Here is a 23,295-nt window from a genome sequence, read left to right as displayed (position 1 = left end):
GTTCCCCAACTCTGCTGTGTAGACCCACTCCACACAGACCTGGAGCATTCTGACTATATTATGGGTTGAATTTTGTCCCTTCTAAATTCATACGTTGAAGTCCCAGCCCCCAAAACCGAATGTGACCTCATTTTGAAATAGAGGTAATTATTTAAGTTCTGATGAGGTCGTACTAGAGTAGGTTGGGCCCCTAATCCACTATGACTAGTGTTACAAGAAGGGGAAATTTGGACACACACAGATACCCCACCCCACCGAGGAAGAACACCATGTGAAGACGCAGGCAGAGATTGGGGTGATGCCAACATGTGCCAAAGATGGCCGGCAAACATCCAGAAGCTGGGAGAGAGGCATGGAGCAGAGTCTCCATCACTGGCCTCTGAAGAAACCAACTCTGCAGACACTTTGGTTTTGGCCTTCTAGCTTTTAGGACTGTGAGCGAATATAACTGTGCTGTTTCAAGCCACCCAGTTTGTGGTATTTTGTTGTGGCGCCCTAGCAAACAAATAGACCGCCCAAAAGGTCTTTGCACCCTTCCCTGGTGATAGTATCCCAGTGATCCACAGGGTCACTCCATCCGGCGCAGCCAGGGCACAGCGGAGTCAAGATTAATAGAAGATTACCCTTGGGCTTAACGCTAAACCCATCAATCCTTTTCTCTCTTCCGGTTGAGGTGCTGCTCTTCGAGAGCCTACCTGAAATTGTGTTCTCCGCTGATCATGGACATGGTTTTCATCTCTAAAAGCATGAGTCACCAATGGTACATGTAAGGCCATGTCAGCGATAAGAATTTTTTGTTTTTGAGAAATAAGAAACAAGATTTCTAACTTCAGAATCTGTAAATATGCTCCATCTGAAACATTTGCTGGTTGCTGAAGAAGGCAAGATATGTGTGTAATATGTACACACATGTGATACGTAATTTTGCTTTATACAAAAATATATACACAAGTACATCCTGAATTTGATCTACACTTAACATTCTCACTTAAACATCTCTCTAAAATGTTTATCATAAAAAGATACACTGTACTGTTTATATGCTCTGTCTTGGTTTAAACCTTTTCTTGGCAAGATTCTTTGGACCTTAGGAAAATGTTAAAAGCGTATCCAGATACACATATAAAAGTACTTACCAAGGAACATTTCAATAACAGATGCCTTCATAGTGAGGACAACAATCCCCATAAACATCAAAATGGCACCCTAGAGAGGAAGAAACAATAACACCATCACATTTCAGCCAAGAGTTCTGAGTTGGACGCTTAGAGTATGGGGAGGGGCCCCTTCATTTTGCATTGCTCCCTGGGGTCTCCGGATTCCAAGCTGCAGCTTTCTCCAAGGAGCCCACAGAGATGGCAGAGGCCAGCCTCACTGATACCCAGAGAGTCCATCCTCAGGTAGAAATCCCACTCTAGCCACCAGCTCCCATTCTTCAGAGATTTGGTCTTTCCTTAGAACTGAAAAGGAAATGACTCCATAATTTCAGGAATAGGTTCAACCAGTCTTCAAATTAGGACAAAAGCTACACTTATGGTATTGAGAGAATATTTTTAGATTACAAATAAATGATGCATTCATCATTCATGCAACAAATATTTATTGAACTCCCATTATATGGCTAGGTATTGTTAGGGAGGAGGTGATAAAAATTGAGCAAAGAAATAGTTCTTGCTCTTAAAAGATCTACAGTTTACTAGAAGTGGGAAAACATACGTAGACACAAATAACCTTAACATTAGAAAGTGTGCAGGCTCCATAAGGGAGTATAAGGGGAGTTTATAGACCAGAGGTTCTCAAACTTTGATGCATATTAGTATCATCTGGGAGTTTTAAAAGACCCTGATGCCCAGGCTGCACCTCAGACCAGTTGAATCAGAATCTCTTAAGGTGGGGTCTAGGCGTTAAGTTTTTTAAAAGCTCCGTAGGTAATTCCAATGTGCTGACAAGTTTGAGGACCAGTGGTTTAGAGCAAGACTTCCTAAATCTTACATGCATAGGAGTCACCTGGGGATCTTGTTAAAATGCAGATTTTAATCCCAGTAGGTCTGGGATAGTGCCAGAGATTCCCCAAGAAACCAGGAAATTTTAGAGGAAGGAGAGATTATGTCAGCCATGGGAAAAAGAGAAAGTCTCCTAGAGGTGATAGCAATTGGGTCATTTTGAAAGACAAACAGTTTGGACACGCAGAAATACGGAGAAGTGGCCCCAAGAGGGAGGAACAGCACTGACAGGAGCTCAGAGGTTGGGAAGCAGAGTGGATATGAAGATGCTGTTGATCTATATGGGGTTTCCTCCTTCTCCTGAGGCTGTGAGGAAACCCTAAAAGGTTTGGTCATACTACCATTACCCATTACATAGAGCATATACTATGTACTCTATATGGTCTTGAATCTTTACAATAAGCCAGTGTGGTAGATTTTATGATCCCTTCAGGAAACTAAGGCTAAGATAAGTTTCTGGTCACACCCATGGTGACCAGGCAGTCAGTAGGACCAGATTGGGGGCGGGAGTAGCGGGAAGGATCTGCACTGGGCACGGGCAATAAGGAAGAACCTTGTCTAGAGAATATAAAGCTTAAGATTGGTATGCTTTTCATTATCTTTATAAGCTAGCAATTCCAAGCAATGCCAATAATAAAGCACCCCCACCCTCTGGGGTGGATGGCTCCCGTTACATCCTCTTTGCCTAGTGCCACCGCTGTGTGGCCTAAATCTGGCATTCACACCCTGCATGCCACTATGCCCCATGGTATGCTGCTAAATCTGCTCTCTGGGGGAAAAAAGCCCCAACTTGTAGCATTTGTTGATTTCTGTGTGTAAATCTTCCATGGCTGATTTTGAAGCCACCAAAGTAGAGAATTGAATACACAATCTGGTACTAGCTAGGTCCAGTGCAAGCTTATATCCAATATTTAGATTCAGGACTGTGCAGATTTTATTAATAAAAAGCAATGATCAAATTATGGTCGAGGTAGTAATACAAGTACCTGATACAATTAACTTAAATAAAACTGTTTAGTATATGAAAGATTTTATTACAAACAATTAAATTAGGCAGCAAGAGTAACCTCAAACAGAACTGATGATTTTGTTAATTTCCAGCAACAATTGCAATGTGTTAAATTTGCTAATAAAGGTAATTGACTACTGGTTACATAATAGGCAGATAACAGTTTTTAGTTTCAAAATAGAAATAAAACCATGTGTACAATCTATTTGCAATTTGTTGCTTAAGTAGCTGGGTTATGTTTTAGAAATAGGGTGATAACAAGTAATATTTTGTTTGTCTTTTACTATTTTGAGAAGCTCCAGAACAACTTACGTGTTTTCAGGCTTACACACAGTTACGCAACCAGCCTCCTAACAAGGCGTCTCCTTCTCCCTCTGACTCCACGATCCACACAACAGCCAGCATGACCCGGTTCAAAGTACATCAGTTCACAGCATTCCTCAGATCAAAACTCTAAAGTGCTTCCCACCTTACTCAGAATCAAAGCCAAAGTCTTGACAAGTGGCTTATGACCCTATGTGGCCCCCTGACCTCATTTCTCCCTCACTTATTAAGGTCTGGGCGCACTGGCCTCCTGGCTGTTTCTAGAACACACATCTCATGGTCTCTGCACTTATTGTTTCCTTTACCTGGATGCCCTTTCTGCAGATGAGAACATGATTTATTCCTTGATTTCTTTCAAGTCTTTGCTTCAATGTTATCTTCTCTTGAGACGTCTCCTTATCACCTAGCTTAATTTTATAATCCATCTCCCACCTACCACCAACTGGTACACCCTATTTTTTCTACTATTTTTTTAATGTTACTATTGCCACTGACATACTTTATAGTTTACTTATTTATTGTTTGTGTTCTCCACTAGAATGCAAGCTCCATGAGGGTAGGGATTTGTACTTGATATTTTATGTGCTCAATAAATACACATTGAATCAATGAGTGAGTAGCAAAGGCTCTCTCCTTTCCCTAGGAAATAAAAAGAAGAAACAAAACAAAGATAATCTTATGAATACACTAAAAACTAGTGAATTGTTCACTTTCAATTTATGGCATGTGATTTATCTCTCAATAAGCATTATCGATAGTCAACAAGCAGAGGGAAAATGGATTGCAGAGAGAAATGCTTGCAGATCTGTCTTACAACTTTAGGAGACATGAGGGATCTGATCTTTCCACACTGGGATGGGTGGATAAAAACAAACAGGATTCCAGGAAACACTCTAACCTTGGAGGAGTTTTCACCCAAATGGTGACTCGCTCGTGATGGAACGAGACCAGAATCACTCTGATCTCTTAGAATCAGAATGTTTTCAGACCTCTTTCTCACCACTTCAATTTCTCTCCTTGTTTGGTCTAGTTACTCATAACGCTTAAAACATAAAGGTGCCTTTTGAAATGTGTGTAAAAAAAATTCAAACCCTCTCTTAACCATTGCAGAGGTTGGGATGAGGATGGCCACCAACACCATTAAGCAGTTCCTGCAGACTGTCTGTGCCACAAATCCATGCACAGGAATGCTGGAGCCCAACAACCCCACGTGCTCACCGGGGTTCAAAGAGAAACAATTGGAGTTTCCAAAAGCATGTGTTCCGGATCTGTGAATTTATGGATTCTGCTGTGAGCTGTAATATAGAGTCCTGAATATGAAGTTCTGATGAGGCAAATGAAGCTTGATGGTGAGATAAAAATCCATACCAATGTAGTAGAGTAGCCAGCCAATTTAATTCAATCTCTTGTTGCCCGGAGTTAGAAAAGAGCAAGTTGGTAATAAATAATAACATCACCTTATATTTATATGGTTCTTCAGGGTTTTTTTCCTCCCATTTTTTTATTGGGATAAAATACACAAATGTAAAATGTACTATCTAAACCATTTTTTAAGAGTACAGTTCAACAGGATTAAATACACTCATAATGTGCCATCATCAGCACCATCCATTTCCAGAATACTTTTTGTCTTGTAAAACTGAAATTCCACGCACGTTAAATAAAAACTCCTCATTTCCCCCATCTCCCAAACTCCCATTTCCCCCAACTCCCAAATGCACCACCAGGCTGCATTCTACCTCTAAGTACTTCATTTAAGTGGAATCATACACCTTTTGGCTTTTTGTGACTGGCCCATGTCAAATAGTATAATGTTTTCAGGGCTCATCCATGTTGTAGCATATGTCAGAATTTCTTTCTTTTTAAGGCTGAGTAATATTGCATTTCATGTATAAGCCAGAGTTTACTTATCTGTTCATCCGCTGATGAACTCTTGGTTTGCGTCTACATTTTAGTTATTGTGAAAAATGCTGCTATGAACATGGATGTACAAATCTCTCTTTGAGACCCTGCTTTCAATTCTTTTGTGATTATTATACCTCAAAGGGAAATCTCTGGATCATATGGTAGTTTTATTTTTAGTTTTTTGAGGAAACATCATACTGTTTTCACAATGGGGCTGCGCCATTTTGCATTCCCTCTAACAGTGCACAAGGCTTCCAGGGTCAGCAGAGTCTCACCAGCACTTCCTGTTTTCTGCCTCTTTTGATAGTTGTCATTCTAACGGGGGTGGAGTGGCATCTCATTGCAGTTTTGATTTGCATTTCCCTCATTATTAGTGATGTTGAACATATATTTTTTTTTTAAAGATTTTTTATTTATTTATTTGAGAGAGAGAGAATGAGAGACAGAGAGCATGAGAGGGAGGAGGGTCAGAGGGAGAAGCAGACTCCCTGCCAAGCAGGGAGCCCGACGCGGGACTCGATCCAGGGACTCCAGGATCATGACCTGAGCCGAAGGCAGTTGCCTAACCAACTGAGCCACCCAGGCGCCCCATGAACATATTTTTGAGTGCTGGTTGGCCACTTGTCAATCTTTGGAAAAATGTCCATTCCAGTCCCTTGCCTAGTTTTGAATTAGGTTGTTTTCTTGTTGTTGAATTTTAGGAGTTACCTATACTTTCTGGATATTAATCTCTTATCACATATGATTTGCAAATATTTTCTCCCATTTTTTGTACTTTGTTTACAGTATTTTGGATGCACAAGATTTTTAGATTTCATAAAGACTAATTTGTCATTTTTCTTTTGTTGTCTATGCCTTTGGGTGTCATATCTAAGAAATCATTGCCACCTCCAATGATTTGCAGCTTTTGTCCTCTGTTTTCTCCTAAGAGTTTTATAGTTTTAGGTCTTACATTTAGATCTTTGATCCATTTGAGTTAGTACTTGTTTATGGTGTTAGGTAAGGGTCCAATTTTGTTCTTTTGCATGTGGATATCCTCTTCTCCCAGCACCATTTGTTGAAGAGACTATCTTTTCCTTATTGAATGGTCTTGGCACCCATGTCAAAAATCATTTGACCATAACGTAAGGGTTAATTTCTGGCTCTCCATTCTATTCCATTGGTATATATGTCTACCTCTATGCCAGTCCCACACTATTTTGGTTACTATAGCTTTGTAGTAAGTTTTCTAGATCAGCAATTGTGCATCCTCCAGTTCGCCTCTTCTTTTTCAAGACTGTTTTGGCTAATTGATGTCCCTTGAGGTTCCATATAAATTTTTGGATGGGTTTTTCAATTTCAGCAAAAAACATTATTGGGATTTTGATAGGTACTGTATTGAATCTGTAGATTGCTTTTGATAGTATTAAGATCTTAACAATATTAAGTCTTCCGATTCATGAATATGGAATACGTTTCTATTTATTTATGCCTTCTTTAGTTTCTTTCAGCAATGTTCTGTAGTTTTCATTGTACAAGTCTTTAACCTCCTTGGTTAAATTAATTACTAAGTATTTTATTCTTTTTGATGCAATTGTAAATGGAATTGTTGTCTTAAATTCCTTTTTAGATTGTTTGTTGTTCATGTATAAAGATGCAACTGATTTTTGTGTGTTGATTTTGTATCCTACTACTTGACTGAATTCATTTGTTTATTCTAACAACTTTTTTTTTTCCATTCTAACAATTTTGTTGTGGAATCTTTAGGATTTTCTACAGATAAGGTCATATCATCTGCAAACAGATAATTTTACTTCTTCCTTCCATTTGGATATCTTTTATTTATCTCTCTTGCCTAATTCCTCTGGCTAGAGCTTACAGGGCTATGTTGAATGAAAGTGGAGAAAACAGGTGGGCATCCTTGCCTTGTTCCTGATCTTAGAGGAGAAGCTTTCAGTCTTTCACCTTTGAGCATGAGGTTTGCTATGAGATTTCATATATGGTTTTTATTATGTTCAGGTAGTTTCCTTCTATTCTTAGTTTGTTGAGTGTTTTTATCATGGAAGGGCGTTACATTTTGCCAAATGTTTTTTCTGTATCAGTTGAGATGATCATGTGTTTGTTTTTCCCCATTTATTCTATTAACATGATGTATTATATTAATCAATTTTTGTGTATGTTCAAACATTCTTGCGCTCCAGGAATAAATCCCATTTGGTCATGTTGTATAATTATTTTAATATGCTGCTGAGTTCAATTTGCTAGTATTTTGCAGAAGATTTTTACATCGATATTTATAAGGGATATTGTATTGATAGGGGACACTATAGTTTTCTTGTAGTGCCTTTGTCTGACTTGGTATCTGGGTAATGCTTCTCTCATAGGATGACTTAAGGAGTAATCCCTTATCTGCATTTTGTGGGAAATGTTTGAGAAGGTTTGGTGTTAGTTCTTCTTTAAATGTTTGGTGGAATTCACAAGAGAAGCCATCAGACCCAGGGCTTTTTGTTGTCAGGAGATTTTTGATTACTGATTCAATCTCCTTACTAGTTATGGGTCTATTCAGAGTTTCTATTTCTTCACAGTCTTGGTAGGCTTTGTGTTTCTAGAATTTGTTCACTTCAGCTAGATTATCCAATTTGTTGGCATACAATTGTCCACAGTACTCTCCTATAATTTTTTTTATTTTAATAACAGTGCAGTGATTGCTTTAGAGAAAGAAAACTGGGTAAATGGTGATCAGAGACAGAAGTGAGTTTGACGGTTTTGTTCTATTTTAATCCTTACTCTGTGCATATATGTTAATAAGTCAGAATTAATAGAATAACTTTTTTTGAAAATTTAGCATAGATAATGTTGATATCAAATGAGAAGCTGCAATAATCTCCTAGCCTACTCCTTGCTCTCTGCTCTCCAGGCTCCAGGTCACCCTTCCCTCCAGCTGGGGAGGATTGGCTTCCTAAAGCATGGGTCGGATTGTCCATTCACCCTCTCAGACTCCTTCTTCACAGTCCACTCATTGTCTACAGAATAAAGCCGGAATTCCTCAGTGAGGCATTACAGACTCTTCCTGAAACGGCCCCACTATATTTCAAACCATCACACTGCAGCAATTTGCATACCTGGGGTCCGAGGAGGGTCTTTGTCTACATGTAGCACTTCCATGTCTTGTCCCGTGCTCTAACTATTGCCCTTTCTGGAATACCTTCCACTCCTCATCTGCCTCTCACAAGCCTGTCCGAGGTTCAGCTCATGGGCCACCTCTTCCTTGTAAATCTCTCTGACCTCCTAAATTCAAAATGCATCTTCTTTCATGCATCCATTTAATCATTCAAAAAAAGTTGTGTGTGCGCTCTGTGCTAGGCAGAGAGGAGCAAGATGTAGGTCCACTCACCAAGTTGCCTAGAGTCTTCTAGAGGGAGTCTGATGCACCTTCCTCATAACTAACACTGATGGAGCACATGACATGATGTCAGTGATATATTAATTCATTTGATGATCTTTTCAACAACCTGATGAGGTGGGGGCTACTTCCTGCCTTAATTTTAGAGGTGGAAATGTGGAGGCATGCAGAGGGTGGGTACTTTGCCCCAGGTCACATGGCTGGGAAGAAGAGAACTGGACTTCAAATCAGGCATCCTGAGCCCAGAGCCTTGCCTTTGCATTTCACCACTTGCAATGGCTGTTTCATAATAAGCAAGTGCACTTCCCTCAACTGTTCTGATGTAATTGGTCTGAGTTGGTATTGATACTGTTTTAAAGCTCCCCAGGTGGCTCCCCTGTGCAGCCAGAGTTGAGAATCTCTGCTGAAGAGCAAACAGTAATGGCAGAAGGGGTGGATGGTCAAATAGGCCTGGGGTGTGGGGATCGGAAGGAGCTTGAATTAGTTGAACTGGCAGGTTGGAACACAGTGAGTGGTGAGGGAAGGACAGGACCCAAGGGACTGAGTAGATTCAGGAACTGGGAGCTGCTTCGAGAGGCCAGGAGAGGATTCGGACTGTTGAGAGGAAAGAAGGGGCCATGTTGGCCTTGAATGTCACGCCTAAAGAATGTGCAGTTGATCCTTTAGGCAATAGGGAGACATGGAAGACTTAAAAAATTATTTTTGCATTCATCATTTTTAATAAGCCCCCTAGAGGTTTACTTGAGCCCCTCACTTGCAGAAAATCTGCCCTAGTGGGCGTGTAAGATTTATGCAATGCTGGTGTGTGTCTGATCTATGACGCTACAAGGGGGAGTACCTAACAATACGCTTTGTCCACAAGGCAGAAAGAGCCAGTGTCCATCTGGAAACATTTAATAGTTATGAGAGGCTTGTGCTTTGTTTCCAAAATGCCAAAAATCCCCTGAGGACTGACATCTCTGAATGGGGAGAGGCCACATCTGCAGCCTTTCTTTCTCCATCTCTGCCTGATGTAAAGCCTCAGCCGCTTGTCAATGGATGTGGGTTGATCTAGTGAGGTCGGAAAAAGGAAGACTGGTCCTAGGAGGGGCCTTTACAATGTGGAGGTGGCCTTGATCTGCATATAAACCTTCACACAGATCATATTCCTCTGGGCTGGGCCTGAAACACTGCATTTCCTGTTGCCATGATACCAGCAAACACTATTACAATCCCCCAGGATTTCGTGAAGGAGAGGGAGAGAGACAGAGAGAGAGGGAAGAAGGGAGGGAGCACAGAAGCGAGCCAGAAAGCATGGTGGTTTTTCTTTCTTTCCTTATTTTCCTTCTCTTTCCAATTGCTCCCTTCTTTTATCTTTTTGGTTAAAGATTTATTTATTTATTTATTTTAGAGCGGGTGGGAGGGGCAGAGGGAAGAGAGAGAATCTTAAGCAGGCTCCATGCCCAGCAGGACACAATGCAGGGCTTGATCTCATGACCCTGAGATCATGACCCAAGCCACAGTCAAGAGTTGGACGCTTAACCGACTGAGCCTTCTTTTGTCTTAAAGAAATGCCAAGAGAAATGTGCAAGCCAAATAGGCAACGGAGGCAGGAGAGGTTTTGCCTTTTCTCCATGTTGGCTCCAAAGAATGTACCAGGCTACTTGAATATGTGCTCTCCATCAGGCTGTGTGGACTGGACGCTGTTGGCTGCCTAAGCAGGGCAGCCGCTTCCCCACTTCCTCTTTCCTAACAGCCCCAATTTGATAAGAGGAATAAATCCACACAGATGACTCAGAGGAAGCTGATCCATCCCCAGCTCCTGGGGTGGATCCTGATTCCAAGTCTCAGCTAAAGATTGTTTATATACATTCTCCCCCTTGCTGGGGATTGCCTCAGAACCTCAGCTTGAGCCCATCAGCACGGCATCACTCTCCACGTGATGGAGCCTAGTTCAAGGATGGGCTGTGTCCTGAGTGATATCAGACGCACAGAATGGAAAGACTTAGTCCTATGTTTTTCGGGGAGAGAGGTTGCCTCCCTTGTTGGTCTGCTGGCAGCCATCTTGTGACCATGAGACAAATCAGTGTGAGGAACGAGTCAACACTAAAAGGTGGAAGGCAGCCAAGTGAATCACAGAGAAATGGAGCTGGAGCTCTGCCTGTCTTGTGCCCGGAGGCTGGGCCCACCTCTGGACCACCTGATGTGTGAGATAATGTATTTCCCTTTCAGTTGGCCTTGCAGGGAAAAAAGTATTCCTGACTGTTTCCTAACTCACAGCACCTGTCTTTTTAACTGGAGAAGACTAATAATGCCGGAGTCTGTAAGATGCTTTCTCAACAATTCTCGCATCTGAATCACCTAAGAACCTCTTGAGGAGGTAGAATGGACATTATTCTCCCTATCATTCCAGGCAGTGAAGTGACTTGTCTAAGGCCAGATCTCTATTTTAGTCTCGTGCTCTTTTTACTATATCAAACCCCTCACATAACTATTATTGTAAATTCCAAATAATTCTGTGATTTATTATATACTATTATTATAAAATTAAAACTCCACTCCTCATTTGTGTCATATTTTGCATGTTTAAATGCCTGGTCACATCTAGGATTTTAATCTCTAAAGACACCTGAAATAAATGTCTCAAATATTATAGTCAGTTGCAGAAATAACACTAGCAGAAATTGTGTGTCTCGGCTGGTCTGGCAAGAAAAGATAACATAGGCCGATCAAGAGCTCCCTTGTGATTTTGGAATCAGGATCCTGAAAGCCTTGAAAACTATGGGAGCCAACCTGAAGGCCATGTGGGGTCCTGAATGAGACGGAGAAGGTGAAGGCAGAAAGAGAGGAGAAGAGAAAGCCTGTGGCTCTGGGAGAAGCAGGGCGAGAAGACGCTTTGGTTTCTGGCCACTTCCCACATCCCATTTCCAGTCTGAAGGAGGTCCAGCTGGACCCAGTCTCCTGCGCATGACATAGATGTTTCTGGGCCCTTTTACTCCAGCCAGTTGGAGTTGGTTTCTATTTCCTGAAGCTTTGGTTCAAATCCTTTTCATCTCTGTTGTTTTAGTTATCTGTTTCCCTGACATGATTAGTAGGAAAATGAAAACAGTTAAAATGAAAAGGGCTCCTGTGCCCACCTATCATTGGTAGCACCAAGCTGGGGTCTGAGAGGCTGTATCCAACTCAGGAGCAGGGCTCTGGGAAGAAGTGTGACAGAGAATCCCGTAAGCTGTGAGGACAGCCCCAGAGAATGAGGAACACAGCCCGCACATCTGGAATGCTCTGGGAGGCAAACATGGGAGTGGGTGACCTTGAAACTATGCTGTCAGAATGTCACTGTGGAGTTCCTGGTATGTTGATGACCATGGTTCACAACCAAGAGTGATTTTGCCCCCTCCCCTGAAGACGTGGCAATGTTTGAAGACATTTTTGGTTGTCATGATCCGGGTGGGGCCTCTACCTCTAAAGGGTAGAGGCCAGGGATGCTGCAAAACATCCTGCAGGGCACAGGACAGCCTCCACAACAAAGAACTAATTATCCACCATGACATGGGCATAGTGTCAGGGTTGAGAAACTCTGATTTGTGAGAATTTTTTTTCCCCAATGTATTTCTAAGAATGTCATGCTTACTGATTTTCCAACCTAGGAATTTTCCATCAATATAGGTGATTTTTTTTTTATAACTAAGATATGAAAAACTCAGGATCACTTTCTCCAGGACCACTTTTGATCACCATGTACCATCAAGTCAAATCCTAAAGCAGCGATGTTTACTCGTGGGCAGTGGGTGGGTTAGAGAGGTCATCCCTGTGTTCCATGACTGAGTTATATCCATGCCGTCAGGCTCATTGATCCATGTGGCATGGTTCTACATGTCAGAACACCAAAAAGGGACAGCCTTTTTTGGTGTGCATGTTTCAGACCATCATTCTGTATCTCATTAAGAACCTGACATATGGTAATGCTTACCACATCCACAAAGCCTTCAACCAATAGTGATTTCTAGTGAGGCTGCAAACAGTAATTACGTCTCTGAAGTGGTAGTTTAGATCCTATATTGCCAGTAGGAAAAAAATACTAGTTTGCAGGCATGCCCCCAAATGAGCTCTAAAGAACTACTTCCAAGAGTTATTTATCCTCCGTAATAGAAGGGCAGTCAATCGGGGGAAGGGCTGAGGACCTTAGTAAAAGACGAGGTGGACCATGACCGCTCCTCTCAGTTACTCTGGAAACGGTGTGTGTTTAAAAGATTCTCATGGAGCTTTGGAAGAGGAGCTTCTCTCATCAGAAGCTTCTTTACCTAATGTGCTTGACACTGTGGAGTAGTCTTGCCTCCTCCCACTGGGTTTTCTCCCTTGGGCTTTGAGGTTTGTGGTTGCCAAGGGGCCATCCACTGTGAATTTGGAGCCGTGTGTTTGGATCAGTCCAGCTGCGATCCCCAGAGCCTCGACTGGCCCGAACACTCTGTGCTTTTTGGTCTGCCTTCAATTCTGAGGCACAGAAAAAACATTCTTGGGTCTCATATAGCCTTCCAGCTGAGGTGGGAAGGAAGATGAGGGTGTGTCTGTAAGGTCCACAGCATCTTCCCGTCGGCCTCTTGGTAACGAGTGGTTTCATCGCAGATGACAGGGTCCTAGCTGTCCCCATGCAGCGGAGAGGCAAGTGCAGGGCTGTGGGTCAAAGCACATTCTTGAATCCCAGCAACCACAGGCTCGGGGTGGGGTGGCGGGGGAAGGGAGGGCGTGGAGGGGGGCAGTCACTGTGGCTGAGCAGTTGAGGGGATGGAGGATTAAGTCCCGGCAGTTGGGGAGAACCAGCAGAAGGAGTTGTTCTGAAGCAGGAGACCCAGGGAGCTCCGAAGGGAGCCATGCGGCATCAGGCTCCAGAGGCCCTCTCCAGACCCTTCTCAGCTCTGCCGGAGGCTTCCAACCCTCCTTCACGTCCCTCCTGACAGTTTTGGCCCTGCTGTCCAGTGGCCTGTTACATGAGATGGGATTGGTCTCTTTGTTCTTCGTGGGAAGTTTTAGAAGCTTAGAGTCCACTCCGATGACAACAGTTGCATTTGTTGAGTGCTTACCATATGCTCCCCACTACACATGGGCCATCTTGTTTCATTATCACGATGCTCCTACCAGCTAAGTACAATTATGCCCATTTTTCAGAGTAGGAAATCGAGGTTTAGAGAATTTAGTGAGCTGTCCAAGGACAATGGACGCAGAGCAGCACCAGAATTCCATCCCAGGCCTCGCATTTAACCCCATTCACTACTCCATTCTGCCACTCTCCAGGATGGGTTCACTTTCCTTTTCACCTTGACACATATATCCGAGGCTTTTTGAAATACTCTGTTGACAATAGTTCAAGATGCACGCTCAAAAATACAGACATTGTGTGATACAGTTGTCTTGACTGTAAGGTCAGGAGATTTTTTTGAGTCCTATCTGGGCATGAACTCACATAGAGCTTTCTCTCTCACACAAATGTTATTTAGGGTAAAGTGATGCACCAGGCATATTTTTAAGTTTAACCAGGCATAACACACCCATCTAAATAAACATTGGAGTGTATTGTAATTGACTGTGTAATGAGATGTTAAAACCTTCTGTCTTAACTTCCCCTGAGACTACGTGAGATCTACTTCCATGTTCCCAAGTGGTCTCCTTGACAGTTGTCTCACGACTGTCTGTCCCCCTGCTCCCCTCTGCATCTGGGGACGGGGAGGAGGAGGGAGAATGCCAATAACTTTCTCTAAAGCATCCCTGCTGTCCAGTCTCCAGCTTCCCTCTTGCCTCCGCCAGCTGTGCTGTGGTCTGGAGGGAGGCAGGCGGCCAGGCATCCCGGCTCTGGGTCACTATCTTTGGAAGCCCAGCTTGGATGTCCAGTAGCCCCATTTGAGATGACCGAGTGGTTGTGTCTCTAGGGCTTGGGGGCACAGCGGCCTGGTGTCTGGCTCATGATTCAGACGCCCACAGGAGAGGGAAGAGCTTGTGGCAAACCAGCCTCTGTGTCAGCGTCAGCCTGGGTCACTTCAGGTCCTGCCCAAGCCAGGTGCACGGAGGGCTGAGGAGGCCACAGCAGGGGCACAGGAGAGAGGGAGTGCCGGGTGTTCGGAGGCTGAGCAAGGAACCCCGTAAACCCCCAGCCAGAGCAGATCCATAGGTAACAGCACCTGGGGTTCCCAGCAAATGGGGAGCAGTGCCCCAAGTGAACAAGAAACCCCTGTACGTGCCTGCCAAGCCCAGGGAGCCCGGGCGCCAGCTTACGTCAGTATCCGCTTACAAGGCCCTTCAGTCCCCTTACCTTTCCTCTCTGTACCCACTTCAACTCTGGACATGAAGATACTGTTGTTCGCGGCCAAGGGGAAGAGGGGTAGAGGCACCGAGCAGAGAAAGAGAGAATCCAGCCCTGCCCCCTTCCGCACAGCAGCAGTTAGGCCCAGGGGCAGGGTGAAACTTGAAACTGTGAACGCCACTCCTCAGTGTTTAAGCACTACTGAAGTGTTACATCCATGTTAATGGCCAAACTGATTGTTTGGGGGTGTAATGTGGGCAAGGGCTTTTTAAAAATTCTTAGTGTGGCCTGAAATATTAAGGGACCTACTCAGATTTCATCCAGGGCAGAGGCAAGAGCCGCAGGTGGAGTGTGTGAGTGGGCAGTGGGGGGCTCCTGGGGGAACTTGAGGAGCACTAGGATAGTGCCCTCCGCGTCGACTTGTCCAAGTACTTCCATACGAACTTTCCTCTTCACTCTGCCTGCTCCAGAGACCGTGGCCCTCCCAAGCATGGTGCTACCTCAAGGCCTTTGCATTTGCTCTTTGGTCTGCCTGGATTGTTCTTCCCCCAAGTACTCACATAGGTTGCTCCATGGCTTCCTTCACCTCTCTCTCTCTGTTTAAATGTCCCTTTATCAGACATTTATCTAACCATGCAGTGCAAATCATCACTTCATCTCCCTGCTCTGTCCAGCCTCTTTAGTCTAGGTTTTTCACAGCCATAATACCACCAATGCTCCCCAGATTGGCAAGCTCTAGGGGAACGGAGACTATTTTGTTCACTCTTCTTCCCAAGCATGTAGAATTATAATGGCACATGATGGTGGCCCAATAAATATTTGTTGTTCCTGTCATTCAGTGTTATCTCTGCTTCCCCAGATTCCTTTTACCTTTTGGACTATAGATTCACTCACTCTATTATACAAGCAAAGCCAGTCTGGGCAAGCTGACTCGCACCTTTACTTCCAAAGCCTGTTTTCTGTCTGGGACACAGGAACCGGAGGAGGGAATTCACTTAGCATTGAGATGCCAGTGACCTGATCTCTTGGAAACTATACACTGGGTTCCCCTGAAGGAATAGTTTCTCTCTCTCTCTCTCTCTTTTTTTTTCTTTTTGAATCTGAGAAGAAAGAATGCAGAGAGTCCCTTCCCACTATAGCCTGAAGGGTGGTTTTTATGAATTTTTACCACATGTCCACACAAAACTTTAACCTTTCTTTCACTGAAGGAAGGAATTTGAGAAATTTTTACTAGAGTCTTGTCAATGTAGAGACCCTTATCGGGGAAAGTGCTTCTCTGAAGTCTGAGTCATTAGGAAACAAGTTTCTTTCTGTGCCTTGCTGCTAACTTAGCACTGGAGTGAAGATAAAGGACACCTTTCGGGAACCAGCTACTCCTAGGGCTTGAGAACGAGCTCTGCACCTCAGCCTTCCCCCGAGAGTCAGGTTCTACCCAACACACCTGAAAAGTGTCCTTAAGCCAGGAGCTCATCTAAGAGTGACGGAAATAAAAAAACCTCTGTCCCTCTCCATGAGGGTTACTCCTGTGTCTCTACTTGCAGGAAGGAATAGTTTCTTTGGAATTTATTCGGCTTGAAGACAATGTTTTCAGGGATGGCAAAGATTAATTTGGTACGGTGACAGAAAAACCAGGAGCATGTGTACTCATGGCCTGGTAGGCTAAGAACATGAGCTTTGGAAATAGACTGCTTGGGTTTGAGGTTGAGCTCCGTCACCTACTAGCTGTGTGACCTTGCACAACTTAACTTCTCAGTGCCTCAGATGTCCCATCTGTGGAATAGGAGCAGTTACAACCTACCTCATAGGGTTGCTGTTAGGATTAAATGAGTGAATATAGGAAGAGGGTTTAAACCAGTGTCTGGCACACGAGAAGAGCTGTGTGGGTGTTAGCAAATACGATTTTTTGTTGTTCGGTGGTGGTTAATCGTGAGTACCGTCATCAATCTCGTCATTTTTAGCTCATCCTCTTGCAAACATGGTGCATTTGGACTCCAGCTGAAGACTCTGCAGAGGCAAAGCTGCCCAGGTTAATTACGGCTGATTTGGGGACTTGTTGGTGAAGGAGCCACATGGGTTTGGGACTGCCATTGAGCTAAATTCTCCTAGGGCTCCAGAAAGGGAGCGATTCTACACCCGTGTTCCTTCCTTCTCTCTCAGAGATTTATAAGGATCTTCAGCCCATTCTCATGGAAATCTTCTAGATGATGGTAGGACAACTGAACCAATCAAATAGCGGAGGAACGATATCTAGCATTTTCAAAAAGAATTGAAAAAAGCATCCAGTGAAGTAATAGGAAGCAGAAAGGAGCCTACACATTTTTTTAAAATTGTAACATCAAAATAAAACACAAACACCAAAATAGTCCCTAAACTGAATCTAAACCAAACTAGTATTCCTTTTGTTCCAAGACCCGTGGCTTGTAGATTTGACTCAGAAGAGGACTTTGGCATCCCATTATCTCAGTTCACCTTTCTCCCTGAGGATATTAGCACTGGAATGTGGCAATGGATTTCAGCCGAGCCACAACATCTGCTGTGTGGGGGATTTGCCTAATGCAGGATTGCCACATGATGTGCAGCTTTTATAGATCTCAACTCAGAGCATCGCTTGGTGCCTGCTTTGTGCACTCCCCAGGCAGCCCCGAGCACTTCAGATAGGCAGTCTCTAAGGAGATTTCTTTAAGATTTGCAATCTGTTGAAGTGGAAAAGTTTTCTAGTTGATTAAAAACAAATTCTAAATCCCGTATCCACAACTGTTTGTGTAAGGGATGAGGTAACTGTAGAAAAATGCAATAAACAAGACCAAAATAGTCTTTGCTCCATTGTGAACATGGACCTCTGGGAATCTCGTTGGATTTTGGTCCTTCACTTCCTGGTCTGCAAACAGGAACTCACCTAGGTGATCTCACACTGACTTAAATGTGTGTGCGTGTGTGTATTTTTTAATTAAAATTTTATTCTTCAGTTCCAAAATTTGTTTGGTTCTTTTTTATGCTGTGTCTTTGTTGAACTTATTTTGTTCTTATGTTGTTTTCCTGATGTCATTAAATTCTTTAGCTGAGGGGTGCCTGGGTGGCTCAGTCGTTAAGCGTCTGCCTTCGGCTCAGGTCATGATCCCAGGGTCCTGGGATCGAGCCCCGCATCGGGCTCCCTGCTCAGCGGGGAGTCTGCTTCTCCTCCCTCTCCTGCTCCCCCTGCTTGTGCTCTCTCCCACTGTATCTCGCTCTGTCAAATAAATAAATAAAATCTTTAAAAAAAAAATTCTTTAGCTGTGTTCGCTTGTCGGGTCGTTCATGCATCTCCATTTCTTGAGGGTCAGTTAATGGAGGTTTCCTGTGTTCCTTTGGTGATATCATTTCCCTGGTTCTTCACGATGCTCATAGCTTTGCGTAGGTGTCCAGTTACCTCTTCTAGACTTTATGGCCTGACTTCAGTAAGGGGAGGTTACTTTGGTCAGGTGTCCTCACTGGTGGGTCGAGGCATGCTGGGGCGCCCCGTGACCCTGGGTCCAGTGGGGCTTGTGGTGCCTCTGGGTCCAGGGAGGTGTGGCTGCTGGGATCCCCAACCTTGGCAACCGGGTAGTCCTTGGTGAGCATGCTGGGGGTATCTGCAAGGGCTGTTCGGGTCCTTGGAGACCAGGGTAGGCAGTGGTGCCAGCCAGAGCGGGTGGTGTGCACGCAGGAGCTGCAGGGGTCAGCTGCAGGGGCCTGGGTCGCGACAGGGGCCAGGTGCAGACACAGGTGTCGTGGCAAGAACCAGCCCTGCTGCTGGCGCTCTAGCAGGTGTGGGCCCCTGGCTGTCCTCGTGCACTCCCGTGGCTGCAGGGTCTCGCCACGCGCTGTGCACAGCGGTGGAGGCTGGTGACAAGAGTTGGGCCAGCAGGGCACAGGTGCACCCCCTGGAGGGGCCAGCTGCAGGTGAGCCCAGGGATGCAGGCAAGTGACAGGAGTTAGGGCCGGATCCGGGCTGACAAGGGGCTGTGGAGGCCCCGGTTGCTGGCGTGCACTCCTGCAGCTTAATTAAAAATTAGGAACCAGCACAATATCCAACAGCCATTGCTGACACCACAACTAAATTTGTCCTGCTCTACTGCTCCTTTCTTTACCTAGTCTCTGCACTCACAGAAGCTGCTCATCGCCACGTGCACAAGGACCTGTCATACCTGTAAAAGGTAGCAGGTTCCCTGGGCAGTTCTCTAGCTCCCCCTCTGTGTGTTCAGAGGGCCAGGAATACCACCACCTCCTGCAAACCACAGAGGGACCCATTCTTAGGCAAGGACAGGGGGGCCCTTGGGGCTCCTCGAATTACAGGCATCACAGAAGCTGCCTCTCTTGCTTATCATTTGCTGATTGATGAATTAGCTCACATCCTCTGGATGAAGAAATGGCAACGCATTTCTAATAATTATATTAATATCACATAATTTCACAAATCTGTTTGCTTCCCACATCCACAGGGTTAATGTTTAAAAGTTTGAAGAGTATTACAATTGATTTGTTTCACAGCGGATCGGATTTCTTCATTCCAGCTGCATATAATAAAGACAATATTTGCTAACCTTTGGGTGCTGACGGAGTACCAGCACCAGCAGAAGCTTTTTGCCACAATCCCGTGAGGTAGGCACTAATCACAGACACCTTTTACAGAGGAGACAACTGAGGCCCAAGAGAGCTTAAGTAACTTGCCGAAGTTAACACATTTAAGAAGTGGTGGGTCCTCCTGCCAGACAAACTGCCACAGGGTCCACACAGCCCAGGATGGGCCACTTGGCCTTGGCCTTGCATGGAAGGCCTTAAATTTAGATATTTGATACTCTCTCGGGTACACAGGTAGTCATAGAAATGCACCAGGAAACTGAAAGAAGTCTGTTATACAACTTGGCCCACACTGTCCTTAGTAACATATATATATCATAATGATATGGTAATATAATATATACACATGTATATACATATATACACACTTATGTTATATTTATATAATATGCAGTTACGGTAGATTTCATTTTTGTATACTTCAAAAAGTCATTAGTTACGTAAACATAAATATTTTAAATATACCACAGGTTCCAAACCCCATTTTGCTACTTCCTCACTTTGTAACGTACAGGGGCCGGGCCATGTCTTGACATTGGCGAGGTCCCAGCGCACAGAACCATGGCATTAGGAGAGAAACTTAGAGACGATCTTGTCCAACTTCTTCATCTCCTACGTGAGGAAATGGAGACACAGAGATGTGGAGTAACTTCCCCAAGCTCACACAGCTGGAACGCCCTTCTGACAGATCACCCACCGCCATTGCTACCTGGCTTCTGCTTCCAAGGAAGCGAGCAGAGAAGTTACACATGTGGCCACAAGTAACATCCTGGAGGCCACGAAACATTTATTTTGAGACCAATGACTCCTTCCAGTGTAATCTGGTTTTGAATATGGGCAGGGGGGGAAGATTACTTGTCTATAGAACTTTTCAAGTTTCAAAACCCTATTGGAGCTGAGAATCAGTATTGAAGCTCATGACCACCGTGGGAGGGATGTGGGCAGGCACTGCGGTTTCTCCTTTGCAGATGGGGAAGCGAAAGTCGGGCACGGTTGCTCACCTTTCCCCAGGTGACTCAGCCAGGTAGTGGCAGAACCGTTACCCTTACAGGACTCCAGGCTTGCAACAGTGCGCTAACCCTTCTGCTTTCCCGCGTCCCGGTACGTCTGACAGGAATTACAGACGACAACAGCACAAGCATTTCTGTCTTCCCGATGCTATTCATAAACCATTTTAAACTCAGTGTATTTTTTTCTGAAAGAAACTATTCTTCCTGTAATCAGTAACTTGGCAAAAGAGATCCCTAGATCTTCTAAATGATATTCCTGGAGTGAACGCTATTTCAGGATGGATACTAAGCATTTCCAATGTTCTTTAGGTGTTTCCTTTCCGTGGTGAGGTGTAAGATATATTTAAATCAAGCTTAGTCTGGGAAACCAGCACATTGCAATTAAAAATGCAGCCCTTTAGTCTCGCAATTCTCTGTCTAAAGCCCTTTTACAAAAGAGGGTATTTTAATTCAATAAATAACAGACAGGCACGTCCAACTTTCCTACCGAAGGAGGTGTAGTCACCCCTCACAGCTAACGTACATAACAGAGAAAATACACAAACAAATAGCGTTTGATCTTGCTTTGCTGCAGGGTGTTTTCATCTTTCAAGAGACGGAGGGAAAAACAACCTCAGAACTTTACCACCAAAACTTCCAAATTTATTGCAACGCAACGTAATGGCAAAATGCTATTTTCTTAACACTCACATTTTTGAATAACCACCACAGCCAAGAATGCCTGGTTTTATTTTTACAATAAACCCAAAGAAAATCTGGAATTCCACTCTCGATCTGGGGATGGCAAAGATGCCTGGGTTTTTTGGAGGAAAGGATCGAGTCTAACTATTCAATCTTATCCTCTCTGTTTAACCTGTGCTTGAGTCATTTATTCCATGTTTATACTAGTTTGACACAAATCATACTTAAAAGAGATTTGTACCCTTTTTCCCTGGGCAAATTTGAGCTACAATAGTAGACTTAACAATACCAGCCTTTTCTCGGGCTTATCAGTTAAAGAAGCTTTCAGCCTAAGAAAACACTTCCAGTAGAAACAAGATACAGAATTGTACAACTAGCCACATTCCACTGAGATCTGTCTGAGTAGAGAGAAGTTTAGATCCACACTAAATCATTTCTCTTCACTTAGCATCAATGTGTCCTTTTCTCATACTGCTTTTCATTCTTTGTTGGAAGCAATTTGTTACATTGCTATCATATTCCATAGAGGAAGCAAGGTATAAAAAAGGGTAGCATAATAAAGAGACTTATGTCATACTTTCCAACTTGTCTTAACCATAATAACATTGGTTTAAAAATACAATCAAAAATCTTGTTCTAATCTTATCTCAGCACAATTCATTTATAGTGGATCTACATAATATTAGTTGTTTACAAGGATGTCAACCCCCCCCACCCCCTCCCAATTCTCCTGAGACTAAAATTTGTACAGACTGATTACTTGCTCAAGGTATGTATTGTAGTTTCTTAATGATAAATACATTTTAAGGTTTTTATAATAAGAAATGGAAAGCAAACTATCTACATAGCTTAGTAATTCATCAGACATACCTTGTTTGAAGAGAGCAATTTTTTTTCAAAAATTTTCCACCACACAGAATGAATATCCTTTTTTCCTTAAGCTTTTCTGCATCACAAATCCCATCCAAATTATTCTAAAGAAGAAACAAGAAGAGGTCCAAGCAACTTTTCTCTTTTCTCAGAGGAGCTAATCAAACATTCCCATCAACCTCTCAGCACTTTGAAAAGCACATTTTAGCCACACACACACACATGCACATGCTCACACACACACACACACACTCACACACTGCTTCTCACACTGGTTTTAGTGCTGAATTAGGCGGTCCTCTTTCAAATTTCCACTCCCACTTGCTTTTCTTTGGGGTAAGGATTTCTAAATATTCTTTTCTAGCCTAAAGCACACATTTTCAGTAAGCAAATTCTATAATTAGAAAATCTAAAAAGTGGAAAAGAAGTGCCTCAATAAAATGGGAAATAAAGCGTATACTTTAAAAAGGACTTACACGGGGCAATTAAATTTTCTCTTTCTTTTTCAAATGCCAGTAAACAGCTGATTAAACTGCATAAGGAAAGAACACTGAACACTGCCAATACCACCAAGCTGGTTCTACTGGGCTCTCACTCTTAGAGTTGAAAACACTTACTTTTCCTACATAGTAATGCTATTTTTGTTGTTGTTGTTGCTTAGCTCACTTCAGTCCTTTCTGCGTTTTGGCAAGCTTAATGAAATGACTGTAGTCCATGCTGCTAGTAACAGGACACAAGATAATAATAGTGGGAAGCAAAACCTGCTCATGTTTCAAAAAACTGATGGTGGCGAGTTCACATCGTAAGTGAAATCTGCCAATTTTAGTTATTATTGGTGTCATCAGTTAAAGTGAAGGGATTCAGACTCAAAACATGCACGGGGGGCGCCTGGGTGGCTCAGTTGTTAAGCGTCTGCCTTCGGCTCAGGTCATGATTCCAGGGTCCTGGGATCGAGCCCCACATCGGGCTCCCTGCTCGGCGGGAAGCCTGCTTCTCCCTCTCCCACTCCCCCTTCTTGTGTTCCCTCTCTCTGTGTCAGATAAATAAATAAAATCTTAAAAAAAAAAAAAAAAAAAAAAACCATGCACGGGCATTAGCATATCATACCATTTAAAAAAAGACGTACATGAAAGCGTACATCTGGCACTCCTTGAGATTCAGATGGGTATCAGTGTGACCCAGCATCTCCTCTCCAGCAAGCGGGGAGGTAGCACAGAGCCATTTCTCCTCCTGCTGGGGAATGT

At 43.6% G+C, this 23,295-nt stretch overlaps 1 protein-coding gene across 2 annotated transcripts in view; it reads right to left on the bottom strand.

The window, feature by feature from the left end:
* VIT (vitrin) overlaps positions 1-22,331 on the bottom strand; it is a 101,136-nt gene extending 78,805 nt beyond the window's left edge. For both annotated transcript variants that reach the window (XM_032410289.1, XM_032410290.1), the window contains exons 1-2: positions 22,052-22,331; positions 1,137-1,206 (exon numbers count right to left, since the gene is read on the bottom strand). In XM_032410289.1, coding sequence (XP_032266180.1) covers positions 1,137-1,194 — 58 coding nt within the window. In that variant the 5' untranslated portion in view covers positions 1,195-1,206; positions 22,052-22,331. The remainder of the gene's footprint in view (positions 1-1,136; positions 1,207-22,051) is intronic.
* Positions 22,332-23,295: the final 964 nt, after the last annotated feature.

This window comes from Phoca vitulina, unplaced genomic scaffold (genome assembly GCF_004348235.1).
Source record: "Phoca vitulina isolate PV1807 unplaced genomic scaffold, GSC_HSeal_1.0 scaffold12, whole genome shotgun sequence".
NCBI lineage: Eukaryota > Metazoa > Chordata > Mammalia > Carnivora > Phocidae > Phoca > Phoca vitulina.
This window is presented reverse-complemented; position numbering and strand designations above follow the sequence as displayed.